The sequence below is a fragment of the Rhinolophus sinicus genome, linkage group LG09 (assembly GCF_036562045.2).
Source record: "Rhinolophus sinicus isolate RSC01 linkage group LG09, ASM3656204v1, whole genome shotgun sequence".
Lineage (NCBI taxonomy): Eukaryota > Metazoa > Chordata > Mammalia > Chiroptera > Rhinolophidae > Rhinolophus > Rhinolophus sinicus.
In genome coordinates, this window is record NC_133758.1 from 86,785,799 (window position 1) to 86,804,512 (window position 18,714).

General features: G+C 37.6%; 1 protein-coding gene across 2 annotated transcripts in view; it reads right to left on the reverse strand.

The window, feature by feature from the left end:
* SLC25A13 (solute carrier family 25 member 13) overlaps positions 1-18,714 on the reverse strand; it is a 174,966-nt gene that overhangs the window by 79,319 nt on the left and 76,933 nt on the right. For both annotated transcript variants that reach the window (XM_019729757.2, XM_019729758.2), the window contains exon 5: positions 5,357-5,496. In XM_019729757.2, the coding sequence (XP_019585316.2) occupies positions 5,357-5,496 (140 nt within the window). The remainder of the gene's footprint in view (positions 1-5,356; positions 5,497-18,714) is intronic.

The window sequence follows — 18,714 nt, forward strand, 5'->3', positions numbered from 1 at the left end:
GTTTTGTATCGAGACCCGTGTTTCTCAATGTGTGGCCCTCGGACCACCTGGAACACCACAGTTCAGGATGTCTGTTTGAAAGGCGGTTTCTTAGGCCCCACACAGACCTACTGAATCAGATCCTTGCAGATGGCTTTCAGAAAAATTTTACACAACATTTGAAAAACACGGCTCGAGATTTAGGAAGATGAAAATCAACTTCGGTTCTCCCTGTCTCATCTTGAACAAATCCAGAAAGCTTCTCCAAGCTTCTGTGTGCTCATCTTCTCTTCCGTACAGAAACAAGAGTAACTGCTTAACACCGAAAGTGATGATAAGGACAAATACAAGTCAAAGCACTTTCTAAGCTGGAAAGTGCTCTATGAGAGGTAGGTAGTTAACCGCAATTGTTTGCTAGTTAACAGCTATATTGCATATGGTAGCAACCCTAGGCTTTTTTTATCCACTTATTGGAGCCACTAGAAATTCGTATGTGTAGATTACTTTTAAATTGTAATAATTATGTGTGAAACATAGACCTATGATTATGAAACATTATCAAAAAGTAAATGGAAAGAACCGTAACACATACTCCTACCGAGAGCTGTTTTATTACCATACCTGGCAATTAATGGGTAAGGGTCAAGTACGCGAAATGTCCAGCGGTGCACGGCTGTACACCCCCATTCAGAAGCACAGTCCCTTCCAGCACAGAAAGTAACCGGTCAGAGCCTTGGCCCTGGAGACAGTGGTATATAGCGGAAACAGCATCATATTTTTGAATCATGCACGTGTGTGCAATCTTCTGGAAGAAGCTAAGCTCTAGAACAGTTTCTCTGTACTCTTTTGGGGGACTCCTTGGGGAGCCTAATGAAAGCCATGAGCATTTTCCCCAGACAATTATCTGTAAATGCAAAATTTTACCCTAGAGTCTGTTTATTCTTTCGCATATAATAGGGGATAATGATAATTATCTCTCAGGGTATTGAGGAATGCTATTATCAGAAACAGAATATTGAAAAACCCTTTGTCAATTATAAAGATTGTTACTATTATTACTTTTTTTTTTTTGGAGAATAACTCTTAGTTCTACTGACTCTACAGAATAATTTGGCAGAAACATTTAAGAGACCTTTCACGCTATGCTCATAGTTACCTACAATGCCCACCAGATAAAAAAATGGGCAATGGATCCAAACAGACATGTCTCCATGTATCTCCAAAGAAGATACACCATAAGCACAGGAAAGATGCTTGACATCATTAGTCATTAGGGAAATACAAATATAAATCACAAATGAGATACCACAATAGAGCTTCTAAAGTGAAAGGCCTCAATTTCCTCATCTGTAAAATGGGGGCAGTTAACTCGATGACCTGATGCTGGTCTCTGGCCCTTTGTTTGTACTTTGGATGGCAGTTCTAACCGTACTTCGAATGTTAGTTTCAGGTTTATACCTACCACAAGGTTTTATGCTACAAAAGAACAACCTCGCAGGATGTACATTTTATACCTGTTTGTGGCTGCACCTTTTGAGCCATCAGGTAAATAAACATCGGAACAGTCCCTAGACTTGTACAATTAAGTGTCTCAGAAGTTGCATGAAGCCTCATGACAAATCCTGCATCCTCAGCAAACATTTGCTGAATTGGGTGGTTTGCTCCATGCAAGTAAAAATCACAACAGAAGAAATACTTCCTAACACAGTAGAAAGTTTTACGTTAATACCATTCACGAATAGTTCCAGCAGATATAAAATAGGAACATTCCTCCAAATTCTTTTCTAAATATACTGTTTTCAGTTATGTTAAAATGCATTATTCAACTAGCCACCATAATATCAGAGCTTTGCTCTAGGAGCTGAGAGTAGAGGTATGTGGACAAGTTTATAGAATATTTTTAAATACACACACATACCCAGATATAACACTGCATTCATATTCACAATACACAGCATCGCTCATGCAGTGAAGTGGAGATGACAGAACTGAGCATAAAAAGTAGCAGCAATAAATGCAACAGTATTAATGATGGGGTAACTGGACTGTGGCCCCCCTCCAACATCCTTCCTTACCAACAGGAACAAGACTCCGGGAAGGAGGATTTGTTCTCCGCTACTTCCTTCAACACTACCATTTAGATGCAAAGTACAAACAAGGCACGTTTAGCTCAAAGGGTGTTTCATTGATTCCACACTTTATACATTTTATAACCAAAGCACAGAAAACAACATACCAGCTCAGTACTCAAGGGATGCCCATGAGCAGCACCACCTCCGTGGGTGACCAGCTGGTCAGACAAACACGTAAACACGTGAAGTCCCCACAGCCATGTGGTGGCTTATGACAAACTTACTCTTGCTTAGACAGCGTAAAACATTTATTACATGAAGAAAATAAAAATCTGACCTTGCAGACAACGGCACTGCCCACCAATCACAAACACATGTACATGTATAAGCAGAGGTAACACACAAGAGTGTGAGGCTTCAGTTGGCTGGAACCAATCTGAACTACTTTCTAGAACCTTCAGTGGGATCGAGCAATGTAGTTTCTACATACTGCTCAGGCTCCCTGAAACCACAAGCATTTCTCAGCCGTCCCAATGGCTGCTGTTCTTCTTCAGTACGTGACAGGTAGCAGCATGCACAGTGGCAGTTCTTTCACATCTCAAGCAGCCGTGCCTGCTCTCATGACCTTGGCACCAGCCAGGGAGCTGGCGCCTGTGTTTCTAAGCCCTGCCCTCGAGCAGAAAGACGAGCAATGCTTGACAAAGCAAAAGTCTGACACATAGGATATTAAGTTCACTGACATCTTTAAGAAGTTCCCTGCATCCAGAAGAGAGTTCAAAGGAAGCAGATGAAAAATTTGAATGGGGCTAGCAGGGGGAGGGGAACGACCCAACGGTAGACATCAAACGTGGTACGTCACTAGCCTTCATATAAAGTCCATGACAATACATCCATCAATTCTTTTCAATGTGAGCCTGGAGTGGGACACAGAAGAAAGGCCCTCACTGGGATAATTATGAGATAACCATTTAACCATTTACATTAAACTTACATTTTAATGTAAGTTTAACACTTACATTTGGGCTACAAAATCAAAATCATCCCACGCAGGACACTGTGGGATGAGTCAGTTTACCATTACAGAATGGAGTCAAATTCAAGTGAATGCCCTACAAGTTGAAGCTGGAAACCTAATTAGTAATCTCTGAGTCATCTAACCTTCAACTCTGGCTTCTCTACACTGTATCTTGCTGAAGGCCCAGAAGCTGCTGTGAGTGGTTTACAGCCCCCTCAATTCAGTCTAATTGATACTTGCTTAAAGGAAACCACGATCAGCCTTACTACTGCTAACATCCCATTAAGACTAAAAGTTAATTAGGCTGTGTTCCATAAAGTTAATTTGAGGCATTTGTCTCAATAGCATTATTGTAATTATTCCTCATCAAAATGAATACCACCTCCTACTGTGCGCCAAGGTCTTGTGTAAACAACAGCAAAAATCTAACAACTCGACTTCCATTCTCCACCTGAGTTATATAAGTAGGTTGACATGGAAGTGCAAATGGGGATTCATAGACATGAACGTGTTTTTAACGAATATTACCAAGTCAGGTGTAAGACATCTTGTTTTTAAGTTTCCAAAGGCCAGGAAAATAAAAGTAAACAGCATGACAGATTTCATATATCATAACAATGCCAGTAAAAGTCAAAAAGAGAAGCACCTATTAAAGTCAACCTATTACATATGCTGGTGTCTAGGAATGGATGCCACAAAACACTGGCTGAATGAGCACACCACAAGGCGTGTGTGTGTGTCAGTGGGGACAGAGCCAGGAGTGCTGTTTCCACGCTCTCGGCCTCACGTGGAAAGGTGCTGGTTCAGGAGGTAAATGGCCATCAGCTGTGGCTAGTTGACCCTCAGCTGTAACCAGTGAGCCATTGGCCACTAATATAACTGCTGTGGCTACGCTAGCAGAAAAACGGAGGCTAGCAAGAAGATGGTGGCTAAGCTAGCAAGAGCGGATTGCAGCTAGCAAGTGAGGCTGGTTGGCAGAGAAGCGGACGGCGGGTTGCGGATCGTGAGGCTCCTGCTTCCTGTGTCTCCAACCCAGCCGCCAACGAGACTGTAGCGGTATGACTCCCGTATCTATGGCTCCGTGGGTATTCCTTTTTGGCCTCACTATGTTCTGTGTTCTTATGTGGGGAGCGGGACCAGAGACCCCACATGACACCCTGCATGACAGTGTCCCATGCACCTTCCACCTCCACCCCACAGCTGTGTTTCCAGCCACTCCTCAGAATGCTGGCAAGCCCTCGAGCACACAAGAGAAGCAGGGACATCACGAGTGTCAAAGAACAGAAGGAGGTTTCCCTGGCAAAGTTTTCCTCTAGACCCTGAATTTAAATATAGCAATCTGATCCCCTAAACGACTCTTTTAAAATACATTTAATAAAATATAAAACGTAATGGTCAGAGAAACAAACCAAATGCATAAAAATTCAAAAGAAAGAGTGGTTTATCATATATACTTAACATATCACGTAGTCGTTGGTCTCTAGGGGCTAAATGTTAATATCATAGTTCAAACATGTTTAAAATTAAGCTTCAAGAGGAAAACTAAACTGCAATCATATTTTGTTACTACTCTTCTCTTGGCATCATCAGTGGTTCAGTGACATGATCACAATAAGGGGGGTGGGGAGAGAAAGGCAGGAAGGACTGGGCCGGGCACATCTACAAATGTCGACAACTCCCACAGTTTAATCCTGGATATGGACAGCAAGTGCCCTTCCAACAGTGGATGCACATTAGAAGCACCTAAGAAGCTTTAAATATCCTGATGCCTAGGCTGTCCACCCCCCTCGCCCACCCCGAAATCAAATCAAATCTAATCTAATCTCTAGAGGTGGGACCTAAGCGATAGTAGTTTGTAAAGCTCACCAGGTAATACCCATATGCAGCCAAGTTCCAGACTTGTGCCTCGTCTATGACAGGCCTCAGATTTAATGATTCCACTGTTAGATGCTGATGATGACATCTGTCCATTTCTCAAGGGAAAACAAAACTTGGGTAAACAGTAGTAGAACTAGTCATAAGCCAAGAGTACAAGTTTCAGTTTTGCCCTTCTTGAGGTACAGGACTTTTGAGCAAATTACTTAATTTCCTGGGACCTCAATGTATATTTCTTTTATACGTAAAGAGGTTCTACATGATCTGTAAGAGCCCATTTAATCTTATGGTTTCTACACACTATAATAGAGACATACCAAATGGAATCATTTGGCCGGGGTTAGAAAGTTTGAGGTAAATCAGGATCCCAGTTTTACTTATTTAATCTTTGTAACTTTTTAAGAGCTAGACCCACCAGCAAAAACTGAGTGAATTCCGCATATGTCAGGTGTCTCTTTCTTTCTTTTCCAAAATGCAGTTGCACAAATTCTGAATCCCAGTTAAATGGAATATGTTGATGGATTGTAGTCTGTTCAAAAACTTGCTTAACATCCTCTGAAAACAGAAGGAAAGAAGGTTAATTAAAACAAAGCAAATCAGGTTCATCCTTATAAAATGTTATTAAATGGACATTTCTACTTTCTTTTTCTTTTTTACTTTTTTTAAAAATTTATTGGGGTGACAATTGTTAGTAAAATTACATAGATTTCAGGTGTACAATTCTGTATTACATCATCTATAAATCCCATTGTATGTTCACCACCCAGAGTCAGTTCTCCTTCCATCACCATATATTTGAGCTACTTTCTTCTTATAAAAAGTAACTAATTCAACTTTTAAAACACACACAGATTACAAAACCATGGCAGAAATAAAAAGTCAGAATCCTCATGGAATCAGTCAAGAAATCAAATAATCCCACCAAATAAAATAAAGAAGAAACACACACACACACACACACACACACACACGCCTAAAATGCAGTAGGAAATCAAACCAAAGTAATAAGCCATATCTAATATCATCATGTCCTATGTTTTGTTTCAACAAATATTTTCTAGGCATAGGGGATATAATTCAATCTTTAGTGGCATGAAAAACAGAGATACATATAGAAACACACGTAACACTATACAAATCTTAATCATAGTCCTTTATGGAGTTATTGAAAAGATTTTGAGGATTTAGAAATCAGATAAATCTACAAGTCCATATTCAACAGCATGAAGACTCTATTTGAGCTTTAGAAAGTTACACTTGAAGACAAAGGCAGTGGGAAGAAAACCCAGCTGCCCAGTTCTTTAACTTCACATGACACACTTTGAGCTTGACAGAAGTTCTCAAATGGTCCAAATTATTCCATTTTAAGATGGGCTACCAAACGTGCTAGTACTGATTCTTTACCTCTGTGTAGCCTCTACTACAAAACTGTCAGAGGACAGACAGAAGAAAAAACAACAATATGAAAAACCTTACTTTTCTAAAGCTTCATGTTTTTATTTACTAGTCTCCTCCTCCCAAGAAAACTGTATGTTTGGAAGGTAGAGGAAACACAAATTATTATTATATTAATGAATTTTGTCCTGGTCTTCACATTGTTAAATACAGCCATGGAGTTTCCCCAAAAATAAGACCTAGCCGGACCATTAGCTCTAATGTGTCTTTTGGAGCAAAAGTTAATATTAGACCTGGGTCTTATATAAGACCCGGCCCTTGTATTATATTAAAATAAGACTGGATCTTATATTAATTTTTGCTCCAAAAGATGCATTAGAGCTGATGGTCCGGCTAGGTCTTATTTTCGGGGAAACACGGTACTAAGCCTGCTTATTTTTATGAGCAAACTGTGCTTCATACCTTGTTTTTTTCCCCCTTTGCGTCTATTTTAAAAGAGAAAAAATAAGTTCTTTAGTCCCCTAAAGGGTGCCAAAAATCCTGGCACATGTTTCTACTATTTCCCCCAAATTTCCTACTTCCACCCCATTCCACCCACAAGTTTTTATTCCATGCTTTTAAAGTTTCCAGCAATTTTTAAAGTCTTGCCATGAAGAAACAGTAGTGCCGCCATCAGCATAAGTTTGGGTGTGTATGTGCACAGAGAAGGTAGTAAAAATCAGAATTATGCCAGGCATAAATTTTATAAAAGGTGGCAGAAAACCTCAGGCTGGCCCTGAGGAGGACAATAATAATAAAAAGTTTTAAAGTACAACCCTCAATGTATGTGAATTCATTCTATCTTCTCTACTTTCAGGAAAAAAAGAGACAGGATATTAAAAAAAACAACAACATAAAAACCAGAGGTGAATCAAGAGTTAGGATTTAAAGAAAGGAAAAAAAAATAAAAAAAGGAAACGACTTCCAGAGGATCTGGGGAGAGTGGGGGGGGTTGTCCTCAATGAAATGAATTAAGTAGAAGGAGACAAGACACTGCAAATTTCCTTCGGCTCTAAAACGCTTGAGAAGAAATTACCAAACTGAAATTCAAGTAACTTGGGTTCAAATTCTACTAAATGGTGGCTAACATTCATAGGTACCATGTGTAAGCTGTTGTTCTCATGGCTACAATATGTGTAAGTCTTCAGTGGTAAAAAGAGGTATTAACCTAGATAATCTGTAGCTCCTTTCCAGTTCTCAATTTCTATAGCCCTATATTAAGCAGGCCCAATAGAGATTCAAGGAAGGTCACCACAATCTTCTAATCTTTATATAATTAGAAATGAGAAATGATGTTCAAATGACAAAGATGTGACCAAAAGGAAAAACAATTTTTCCCCACTAAAAATAAAATTTTACACTGTAATAAAATTTTAGAAAAATAATATACAAACAAAAATGGCTTTCTTGCCATGTTTCTGCCAAAGGTTCCAGTGAAATAAAGTTTTAATGTAATAATCATAGGATAGCTGTCAAAAATGAGGTCCTTCCTTTTCTTGACCTCTCCTTCAATGTCCCATAGAAAATAACCAAGGATATTAAACCAAATATTGGCATGTAAAGCCAAGGCATGTATACATTTTAATATTTAAATGGTTTAAACTGTAAATACATGTAAAGTTAAGTTATTCAAGACTTAGTGAGTGAATTTAAAATGTGCCTCACCCTAAACAACCATCTTATTTTTCCTATAATTAAAGTAACATTTACTGCTTATTAGACCTCTGACTTGAATTCAACACTGTGAATGTTCCATCCTATCCTAAGTCGAGAGCGTTTTCTACTATTGCACAGAGCTTGTTTCTCTTATACAAATGCCTGTGTGAAGTACTGAAATCTAGTCTCATTCAAGTATAGAGCTATATGTGATCCCTAAGACATATCTCAACTCTACAAATTGTCAATCCTACACACCTGTACTATTGGTAATGGTTTTAAAAAGACCTCACTACAATACGTATATATATGCAGATATGTGTGTCAGTACACATATTTGGTGTATATCTTTTCTTTCCACATAGATTATTAGCACCTTGAGAGCAAAGGCCATATATTTCACATCTGATTCTCCCAGTGTGGCCACACAGTGGAGGGCACAGAACAACCACTTACTAAGTAGTGGTTGAATTTAAATGAGTCAGAAAAGGTTTACAATAGTGTGACAGGTTAAGGACAGTGGTAACTAATCCTTTGAGGCACTATGGTTTTCATCTTCTTGAGAAGCTAGTTCAACAATTATTTCCTGAAATTTTAGTGTGCTGTGTAAGAATCATCAGTCTTGCTACTGTGTTTCCCTGAAAATAAGACCTAGCTGGACAATCAGCTCTAATGCGTCTTTTGGAGCAAAAATTTATATAAGACCCAGTCTTATTTTACTATAATATAAGACCGGGTATAATGTAATGTAATGTAATGTAATGTAATATAATATAATATAATATAATATAATATAATATAATATAATATAATATAATACTGGGTCTTATATTAATCTTTGCTTCAAAAGATGCATTAGAGCTGATTGTCTGGCTAGGTCTTATTTTCGGGGAAACACGGTAATGAAAGTCTCCAACCCCGCTCCCAGGCTCATTCAAGTCTATCAAGCGGCTGAAGAATCTGCATTTTAAGCAGCATCCCAAAGGTTTTTCTGATACATGGGTCCAGGATCTCATTTTGAAAAACATTATCCTAAAGAGCTATGGAAGGGTTAGATTTACTCCGAGTTACTAATTTTTAACTTCCCATTGAAACAGACAAGAATATTAAAGGAAAGATTCTCCAGACCAGCCAAAGCCATGACGTAATGTGTAAATGCAGGCCACGTGTAGAGGCAACAGGACACACAGGGCCGCGTTGCACAAGACAGTGTATGACATTCATTTCATGGCCCATGGGGCTGGAGCTCCTCGGAGGTGGACAGCTTACAAACTACATGATCCTGAGAATGTGGCCCCATTACCAGTTGTCAGCTGTTCTAATCTTCAGGCACTTGTAAGAATGCCCATCCTTAGCTGGCTGTCAAATTCTAAGCAGCACAACTTATGAGCATTGTACTGTGTACTAGGCCCTGTGGGAAGTGGAAGGAGGGGTAGAGGACATGGTACTGTACCCAAGTCTAATGTACAAAAAATAATTGAAAACTGCTCCAAACAGTATATACCATATTACATGATAAAGTGCAGGAGTTCCTCGTGGTGAAGAAATAGAAGTGTAAAGAGGGAGGTACTTACAGAAGTGGGAGAAAAAAGTTTCTTGGAGGAGATAAACTTGATCAGGGCCCTGAAGGCTGTCGAGGATTTATTCAGACAGATCTATGAGGGAGTTTTTCAGTGGAGAACAACAGCATGAGGAAGGGTTCAGTTGTTTTTTTTAAATGAATTGAGGGTCCCATCAGAGCGCTTTGGACCAAAGCCACCTGGCATCACTAAGACATGACAGATCCTGCTCCAGGCAGTTAGAGATGTTGGCATCACTTGCCACCGTCAAATAATATTTTTAAACCCCAAGGACTTGATGCTACATTTATGATGAGGAAAATGTTGCTATGGGAAGTATAGTCAAGGGACTCTGCAGAAAAAAAAAGACCTGGAGTTTTTTACACTTGGTACAATTTATGCAAAATTTATTTTCTATAAATAAATTTTGTTTTATGTACTCAAATATCATAAGATTGCCAACAGAGGTTTATGTACTCAAATACTAAAAGACTGCCAAGCCCTTCTAACTGGATAAATCAAATAATATGCCGAGCGGGAAGAAGTATGACTGGTAAAGAGGAAGACTACCAACATTTCTACTCATTGTCATGGCTAATCAACTCCTAAGAAATGAAAATATTAAATTTTGCCACTCTGGAAAACTCACACACTTTCTCCAAAAATATTTTATAGGTTCATAAGTCTCTGAATATTTCATCCTGCTCCAATAAGTCATTCTGGGTCGCTCATTATCTAAAATACTTGGGCCTATACATTTTCTTGTAGGTTCATGAATAGAAGCAATATCTATAAGCCCAACAGTCACAATGGGTTCTGGGAATTTCCCTCCTCACTTTGGAGGTCACTGTAATATCACTTCAGGTTAATAAACTTTTCTCCTTTCAAGCAATACAAATAGCTTTCTCACTTAACATTTGTTTGTTTAACAGATTGCTCCGTGCCTTGTGAGGCTATGAAAATCAGAAATTGAAAACCAAAGTGATTTTCAAATTCTGCTCTGTACTCTGGCTCCCATGGAAAACTCCATGAGTTTTACCATGAAAGACTCCAGGAGTCAACCTTAGGGCAATGCTATCACTAAACCTTTAACCATTCCCTGACTTTCCAAACCAAACTTGTAGTCCTAGAGAGGAAAGAGGAAATCCAAAAACTTCTAGGATTCTTGGTTACTTACCTCTTTCAGTGAAATTAAAAATATATATATATATGAAAACTGTCAGCTGGTGAGTTATAGTTTTTATACATACACGTACATAGGCATGACTTAGCAGATATTTCACTAACTAAAAAGAATTAGAAGGTCTCTCCTAGCCTAAAACACAAGGTCTTAAAAATCTTACCCCCAGCTTGAGGTCCTCTAGGCAAAGAAACAAAACTGAATTAGCACTGGAATATGAATGAAGCACTAGATATATATTTTGGATATTTAAAGTCATATTTTTTCATAGCTCACCCACTCCTCCTGAAAATAAAAACAAATTAGAATGCTTATCTCTTAAAGTATAATTGTTATTTCAGCCTGTGCCAAATAAACTATGTTTGGAAGGCCTATAGTTCCCATAATTTCACCAAATAATGATGATATTATTTAAAGCAAGACTTCATCAAATAAGCTCAAGAATCCTTCTAGTTTATTTGTGGGACTTTGCTTTCTCCAAAAATGTTTTCAGCCTAAAAGTCTGCTGTATTTTTCTTTTTAGATTACAAAAAGACAATAACAAAGTGGCAATTGTTTCTTTCCTAAATATAACTTCCAAGTCAACTAATTTTCCCTAAGCTAAAATTTCCTAGGCTACAGAGTACAGTTGCAGAGAAGAGAGTTGTCATTTTTTAAAAGCTGAGTTGCAGATAACATGGTCTTGTGTATAGACAGTCCTAAGGAATCCACTAAAAAACTACTAGAACTAATAAACGAGTCCAGCAAGGTTGAAGAAGACAAGATCAAGACATAAAAATCAACTGTATTTCCATACACTGAAAATAAGCAACCTCCAAAAATGAAATTAAGAAAACAATTCCATTTACAATAGCCTCGCAAAGAATAAACTACTTAGGGATAAACTTAACAAAAGGCATTGCTAAGCCTGTACTCTAAAAACCATAAAACATTATTGGAAGAAATTAATAAAGACCTAAATAAAAAGAACATTCCATGCTCATAGATTGGAAGACGTAACTTTGTTAAGATGGCAATACTGCCCAAAGTGATCTACAGCTTTAGCTGGCTTCTTTGTAAAAGTCCAGCTGGCTGCTTTGTAGAAACTGACAAGCTGATCCTAAAATTCATGTGGAAATTCAAGGGACCCAGAATAGCCAAAACAATCTTGAAAAATAAGAACAAAGTTGTATTTAAACTTTACTACAAAACTACAGTAATCAAGACTGTGTGATACTGGCATAAAGACAGACATATAGATAAACGGAACAGATTTTGGAGTCAAGAAATAAACCTTTACATTTGATTTTCAACAAAAGTGACAAGACAATTCAATAGGGAAAGATTTCAGTCTTTTGAACAAATTGTGCTGGGACAACTGGATATCCACATGTAAAAGAAAGAATTTAGAACCCTATCTCATATCATATACAAAAAATGGAGCAAATACCTAAATATAAGAGCTAAAACTGTGATGCTCTGACAGGAAAATATAGGCAAAAATCTTTGTGACTCTGGATTAAGAAAGGTTTTCATAGATACGACACCAAAAACAGAAACAACAAAAGAAAACAATACGTAAAACAGACTTCATTAAAATTTAAAACATTTGTATTCCAACGGGTACCATCAACAAAGTGAATAAAACAGAATGGGAGAAAAATTTTGCAAATTATATCTGATAAAGGACTCTGCAATATACAAAGAGCTCTCACAATTCAATAAAAAGACACATTGCCCAATTTTAAAAATGGGCAAAGGAACTGAGTAAACATTTCTCCAAAACAGACATAAAAATGCCCAATAAATGCATGATAAGATGTCATTAATGAAATGACCACAATGAGATACCTCTTCACCTTCGCTAATAACAAGCGTTGGTGAGGACGTGAAAAAATTGAAACGCTCATACACGGCTGATGGGAATGTAAAATGGTGCAGTTACTTTGGAACAGGCTGGCAGTTCTTCAAAAAACTAAATAAACATCGTTACCATATAACCTAGCAATTCCACTCCTAGGTATATATCCAAGAAAAATGAAAACATGTATCCACACAAAAGCTTGTACACAAATGTTCACAGCAGCATTATTCATAATAGCCAAAAAGTAGAAACAAACCAAATGTCCATTAATTGAAGGATGGAGACACAAAATGTATATCCATAACAATGTGATTCATCGGTAAAAAGGAATATAGTACTGTTACATGCTACAACATGGAAGAACCTTGAAAACATCGTAGTAAGAAGTCAGTCACAAAACATTACATATCATATGATTCCATTTATATGAAATGTACAGAATAGGCAAGTCCATAGAGACAGAAAGTAGATTAGTGGTTGCTTAGGACTGAGGGAATGGGGGGGAAACGGGAGGGGAGAGTGAGAATTGCTAAGGTATGTGGTTTCTAGCTGGGGCAATGAAAATGTTCTAAAATTGACTATGGAGATGGTTGCACAAATCTATGAGTACCTGTGCACACAAAAAACAGCGAACTGTACTTTAAATGGATATAATAAAGCTCTTTTAAAGAAAACCTGGGACTGTCAGCTCCGCCTCTTACTAATGAGTGACATTAGGCAGATTACTTACTATGACTCAGTTCTCTCAATCTGTAAAATGAGAATAAAATACCTATCTTAGAGGGTTGATCTGGATCTAAGTTAGCCTACTACAATGTCCTAAACATAGTAGGTGGCCATTAAAATGGTAAAACTCCAAAATCTAAAGCCTTAATTATAATGAAAATTATCTGGGCACCAAATATTTACAAATGATAAAAAGAAGTGTCAGACACTGTGATTTGGAAACATCACAGTTTATACATTCCTCAAAAAAGCAATAATTCTCCTCAAATACTTAAAAATCCACCCTTCTCTTAGCTCATATATTAAAATTTTGAATGAAAAGTGATCAAAAACTAAGTAATTTTCTATTATGTTTCTGAAAGTATGAAATTAACAAAGATTAAGAACCTCCACTCTTTACTTTGAAGATCTTTCAGATAACTAGAAATATTTAATTGGCAAATTACTTGCACATGCCATTAAGTGGTTAGACTGAATTTGTTTTTACAAATTCTGCGGGCTCTTATTCCTTAACCTCCACCACACTATAATCTGAAATCATCAAGGTCTTCACTTATGCAAATTTTAACTTTCTACGTTTTTGTTTCCATACAGAGTAACTACATTAATGCGCTTTAATTTCCAAAAGATTCACTCTTGGAAGCTGCAAATCAACGAAAACAAGTTTCCCATTAAAATAAAAAAGGTTCATCAAGCTACATTATTTCAAGCACTGAACCATAATACTATCTCACTCATGGATCCTAAAAATTTCATCAATACAATAAACACTAACAGGATGTTTCCATCAAACCCGAACGCAATCCTTCTCGGAGGCAAAGGGAAAGATGCTGAACAGTCATTGCACTTTATCTCTGCACAGCTTCACTGGGGTGCTTTTTCTAAGGTGTGCTAAATCCTCACAGAAAGTTGTGGTTTCGCTCCAAGGGCAATAATATTCCACCCTGCTGATATGGTTAACAACAGCTTATATGGCCAACGTCTTTCAGGAAGGGAGCAAGACAAATTGTTGAATTCGTAAGTCAAATAACATAATGGAGTAGTAAGTGGATGCAGACCTACCTCTACTGCCACACGCTCCGATACCAAGGTTGCCATTTCAAACCCTTTTGACAAGTGCCTTTTGATATTAATCACAGTTAAGGGTCTGAAGAGGAAAGAAGTATTCTGGCTACAATTCAGACTCGCTCAAGGAAGTGCTAGGGGAAAATGGGTGCCATTAAGACAGAATAAGTACAGAATAAGTACTTCACACACGCAACCCTTCTCATTAAAATGGAGTTTGCTATAAGCCCCTGTAAACTTTTTATTATCATTATTCTGAACATGTAGGTACAGTGGTGATACATATCTTTCAAAAAATAAGCACATACAGACAGACCACACAGACAAGCTGAGCTGAATAGTACAGTTAAGTCATATATGATGTTGGCGTATGTGAAAATTAGGGCTACTTTAAAACCCTCCCAGTTCTGTACTTAGAGAAGGATGGGATACCCTGATATGAGGTCATGTGGCATGCTAGAAAAGAACATCATCTTCCTAGTAGGGCCAGAAGACAAAGCTGTGATTCCTACGAAACCAGTCACCTTCCTCTCTCTGGGCCTGTTTGCACATCCATGGAAGAAAGCCATAAACTGTACCAGCCATGGTTCAACTGCAGTGAGAACCTGGTTCCCTTGGAGGGCTTATTCAAAATACATTCCCAAGTCCCACGCCCAAAGATTTTGATACAGCAGATTTCAGAAGTAGCCACGGAGCCCATAGTTGTAATGAACACCCCCACACTATTACAATGAGAACCCAGGGTCTGCCTTCTTGATAAGAATCCTTCCTATTCTAAAATCTGGTCGATTTATAAATCCTCAAGATTAATACACTATTTAAGTCTTTGTAGTGAACGTTGGTTAACAACAAAAAAAAGTTAAAGGCTGACAGATATTTAGCATTCGAAAACAATCTTCTAGCACATGCATTATTTAAATCAACAGCAAGAAAGGCCAAGCGAGATGTTTTCAATCTATCTACTAGAAAAAGTTATTTTCAATTGGATAGAATAAATCATTAGCAGTCTTTCATAATATCAAAAGTAAATCATTTAAAATGGTGTTTAGAGGCACAGAGCAGACTGTGGTCACTCTCCAGATGTGTAAGTTTGCTTTAATCATCTTTTTTGTTAATTATTGGTAACTTTCCTCACCACTAGAGAAGAATATAACCCAAAAATTTCAACTCTTTGAAATTTGTAAAGCAGTACAAAGAATCCTAATTTATTCTCTAAATGCAAGTATAATATCTACATTGTTTAGAAAACCAATTTCCTAAGCTGGTTTCCTTAGACGGATGTTATCAAAAATAATTTTCTTGCAAAAGCATTAACATACATTTAACCCTACATAAATGCTCTCAAGAGCAGATGTACTACAAATGTACACCCACAGTGATCCCATATTAGTATAGAATTGTTTTATTTCAATTAAAATGTCTAACTATCCACCCTCAACATATACCTACACTGCAATTTTCTCTGAGAACTTCCAGTACGTTCTTGATTTTATTTCCTTTATCGACCTATCCGAGCAAAAACTGCCTTGCAACTGTTGGACGAAATCAGTCATTAGCAGCAAGATTACAGCAAATTTTCCAATTTAGAAAAATTGCATTTTTATCTCTTTCACACTGAAAAAATAATGGTATAATTTTATTATCTTTAATGAGCAATGTAGCTTAAAACAGTCAAATTTCCCCAGTGCTCCAAGTTTTAGGATTTACTATTGGCTTTTTGTACTCCACACCTTCTTTTCTATTTACAAGTTCTTTCCTCCCTTCATCTTACACACACTTAAACATGCACAACAGGGGAAGAAGCCCCCAATTTGACCTCTCCACACCGACAGTCTTCTAAAGGAAGGTTAACTAAGCAGTGGCTTCACATGGCTATTGTGATTTACTCTCCAATTGACATTCTTCCACCTTCTCAATAGGCTTTTCACCCCCCACCCCATTTTTAAAATGGAGTAATGAAGTAGCAAAAAGTGCAATATTTTAGCCATTTGAAGCATGGACGATTCTCAAATTATCCCCCCAACTGGAAGTGTTCTCTGATACTACTATCTTTCAAAATTGAAGCCATTATGGTCAATCGTGCAAATCCGTATTTAGCTTTTCGTAAATAGTGGATTTTTGACCCAATGAACTGGAACAGCTTCTGAACAGTCTCTAGGATTTCAGGCAAGACACTCAATAAAAAAGCAGGCATGCCACAACTCTTATCAATGTGGAGGTTATTTACTTCCAAAACTCACACTGTTCTCATTCAATATTTGTATTCTCTATTGAAATGTGTGTAAAACAATATACTCAGGTCCAAAAATAATATAAAATAAAATTTAGGGCAATAAGTTTCTTTCACCAAAGTAACACATTATTTTTGTGAATTACCAAAATCAGAATCCAGATTAACAAAAAATTTTGCCCAAATAATAATACTCCTTCTGACTCGTAACCATTTCCCCCCTCAGTTATCTTTTTGAATATTTCATTTTCTAAGTGTCTTTACAAAGATAATAAATAAATGACCTTCTTTCCAGGGAGCTTGAAATATTACAGCTAAAATTTTGTCCTCTTCTAGTCCAATATTTACATTCCTCTAGCTTTTTTATTTATTATTAAATGTGGGTACTTACCTTCAAAACTTGTCATTTCCGTACTTTCAACTTTCATCATTTTCTGCAACTTGAATCAAAATGACTGAAGTATTGGCTTGTATTTCCTCATGTCATCTAACCTGTCCATTTTCCCAAAGTATACTAAGTTCTTTTTCTACACAGTAGGTGTTCCTGGACAGAATCTAAATGTGAAACACAGAAAGGGTCCCTCCAAATACCGACATACATAGAATTAACTACAGAAGGACATTATAAACTGCCTCATCAGCTCTGTAGATTTTGTTTAGGTCTCACACACACAAAAAAGGTCCTATTCAAATGAATTTGACAAAGTTAAGTAGATTTATTTTTTTCTGCGAGACGTCTCAGAACTTTTAGGCTTTAAGACTGTCTACGAGGAGAATCCTTTCTCATACAACATTTACTAACATAAACAGGAAACACCACTTTCAAGTACGCACACTTATAATATGTGAAGATCAAAGGATAAGAGGCCACTGTAGTGTCCAATAAAAGAGCAAGACAAGACTAGTCTTGGATTACATAACTTTTGAATTCCAGGCCAAGTGACAGCTGATGCAGCAAGCCAGCTGAAGTCTATGCAAAGGTGGCATAGGATGTAGATTACTTTACAACTGAAGTTTTTAACAGCAATGCTGGAAAAGTCTTAAATAAGATATGTGTCCACTCGTTCAACTGTCCCTCTATAAAAAGCAGTTCTTATCTTTTGGTAGATCACTGACTTCTTTGAGATTTGCTAAAAGCAAATGCTCATGTAGACAAAATATTACTAGCAACTGTGGCCCTGCAGGGACTCCCTGATAACTCATCCAGAACCCCCGAGCTGAGAACCCGACTTCAAACTTGAATTGAAAACTGCATCCCCATACACACGACCACCACCACCACCGCACATACTCGTAGACAATGAATTGGGTGCCTATGTTTACGTACTAAGAATAACTTTAAAATTGCATGTAAAACATTTCATGAAATTTAATTCACTGTAATGAAGAAGATAAGTCAAAGGAAGAGAAAAACACGCAATGGCCTTATGCAAACAAAAAATTTTAGATTTCCACCTAAGGACCTGCTGTGGTACAGAACACACTTCGCATTTTCAAGAGGTCTGATTGTGACTTTCACTAGACAAAAGTGAGATTCAGATCCTCCATCACTATTGAGCTAGACTATTACTGTCATCTACTGCAGATACAACAACCAAAGAAGTATCAATAAGCAGGAATAGTTAATGCTAAACTAGTGTCATGAAGACCCATCCGGTGGGTGCATTAAATACATCAGATTAATAGTGATTAAAACACACACACACACACACACACACACACACACACTTTCTTAAAGTTCATAATGAAAATCGCTTAGCTTCCCAGCATCATCAAATAAGAAAGTTAGAAAACGAAAGTGTTCAGGAAACTACCATTCACAACCTATCTGCACTAACCTGCTCATAGGCCAGGTAAGTCCTTTAAATAAAAACCGTGACCTTGAGCTCCTCCACTCAGAACATGGGAGTGATCGTTGGCCTGCTTCCCAGTGGCTCGGGAAGACTACACAATCATCACAGGCGCATGTGCCTCCCGCTTTGCCCCACTCCAACCGACACAACAAAACCATCTTTTCCAAACATCGTTCGGATTCTGCCCCTGTCCGCTAAAGAATTCTTCAAGACACCCAACTGCCATT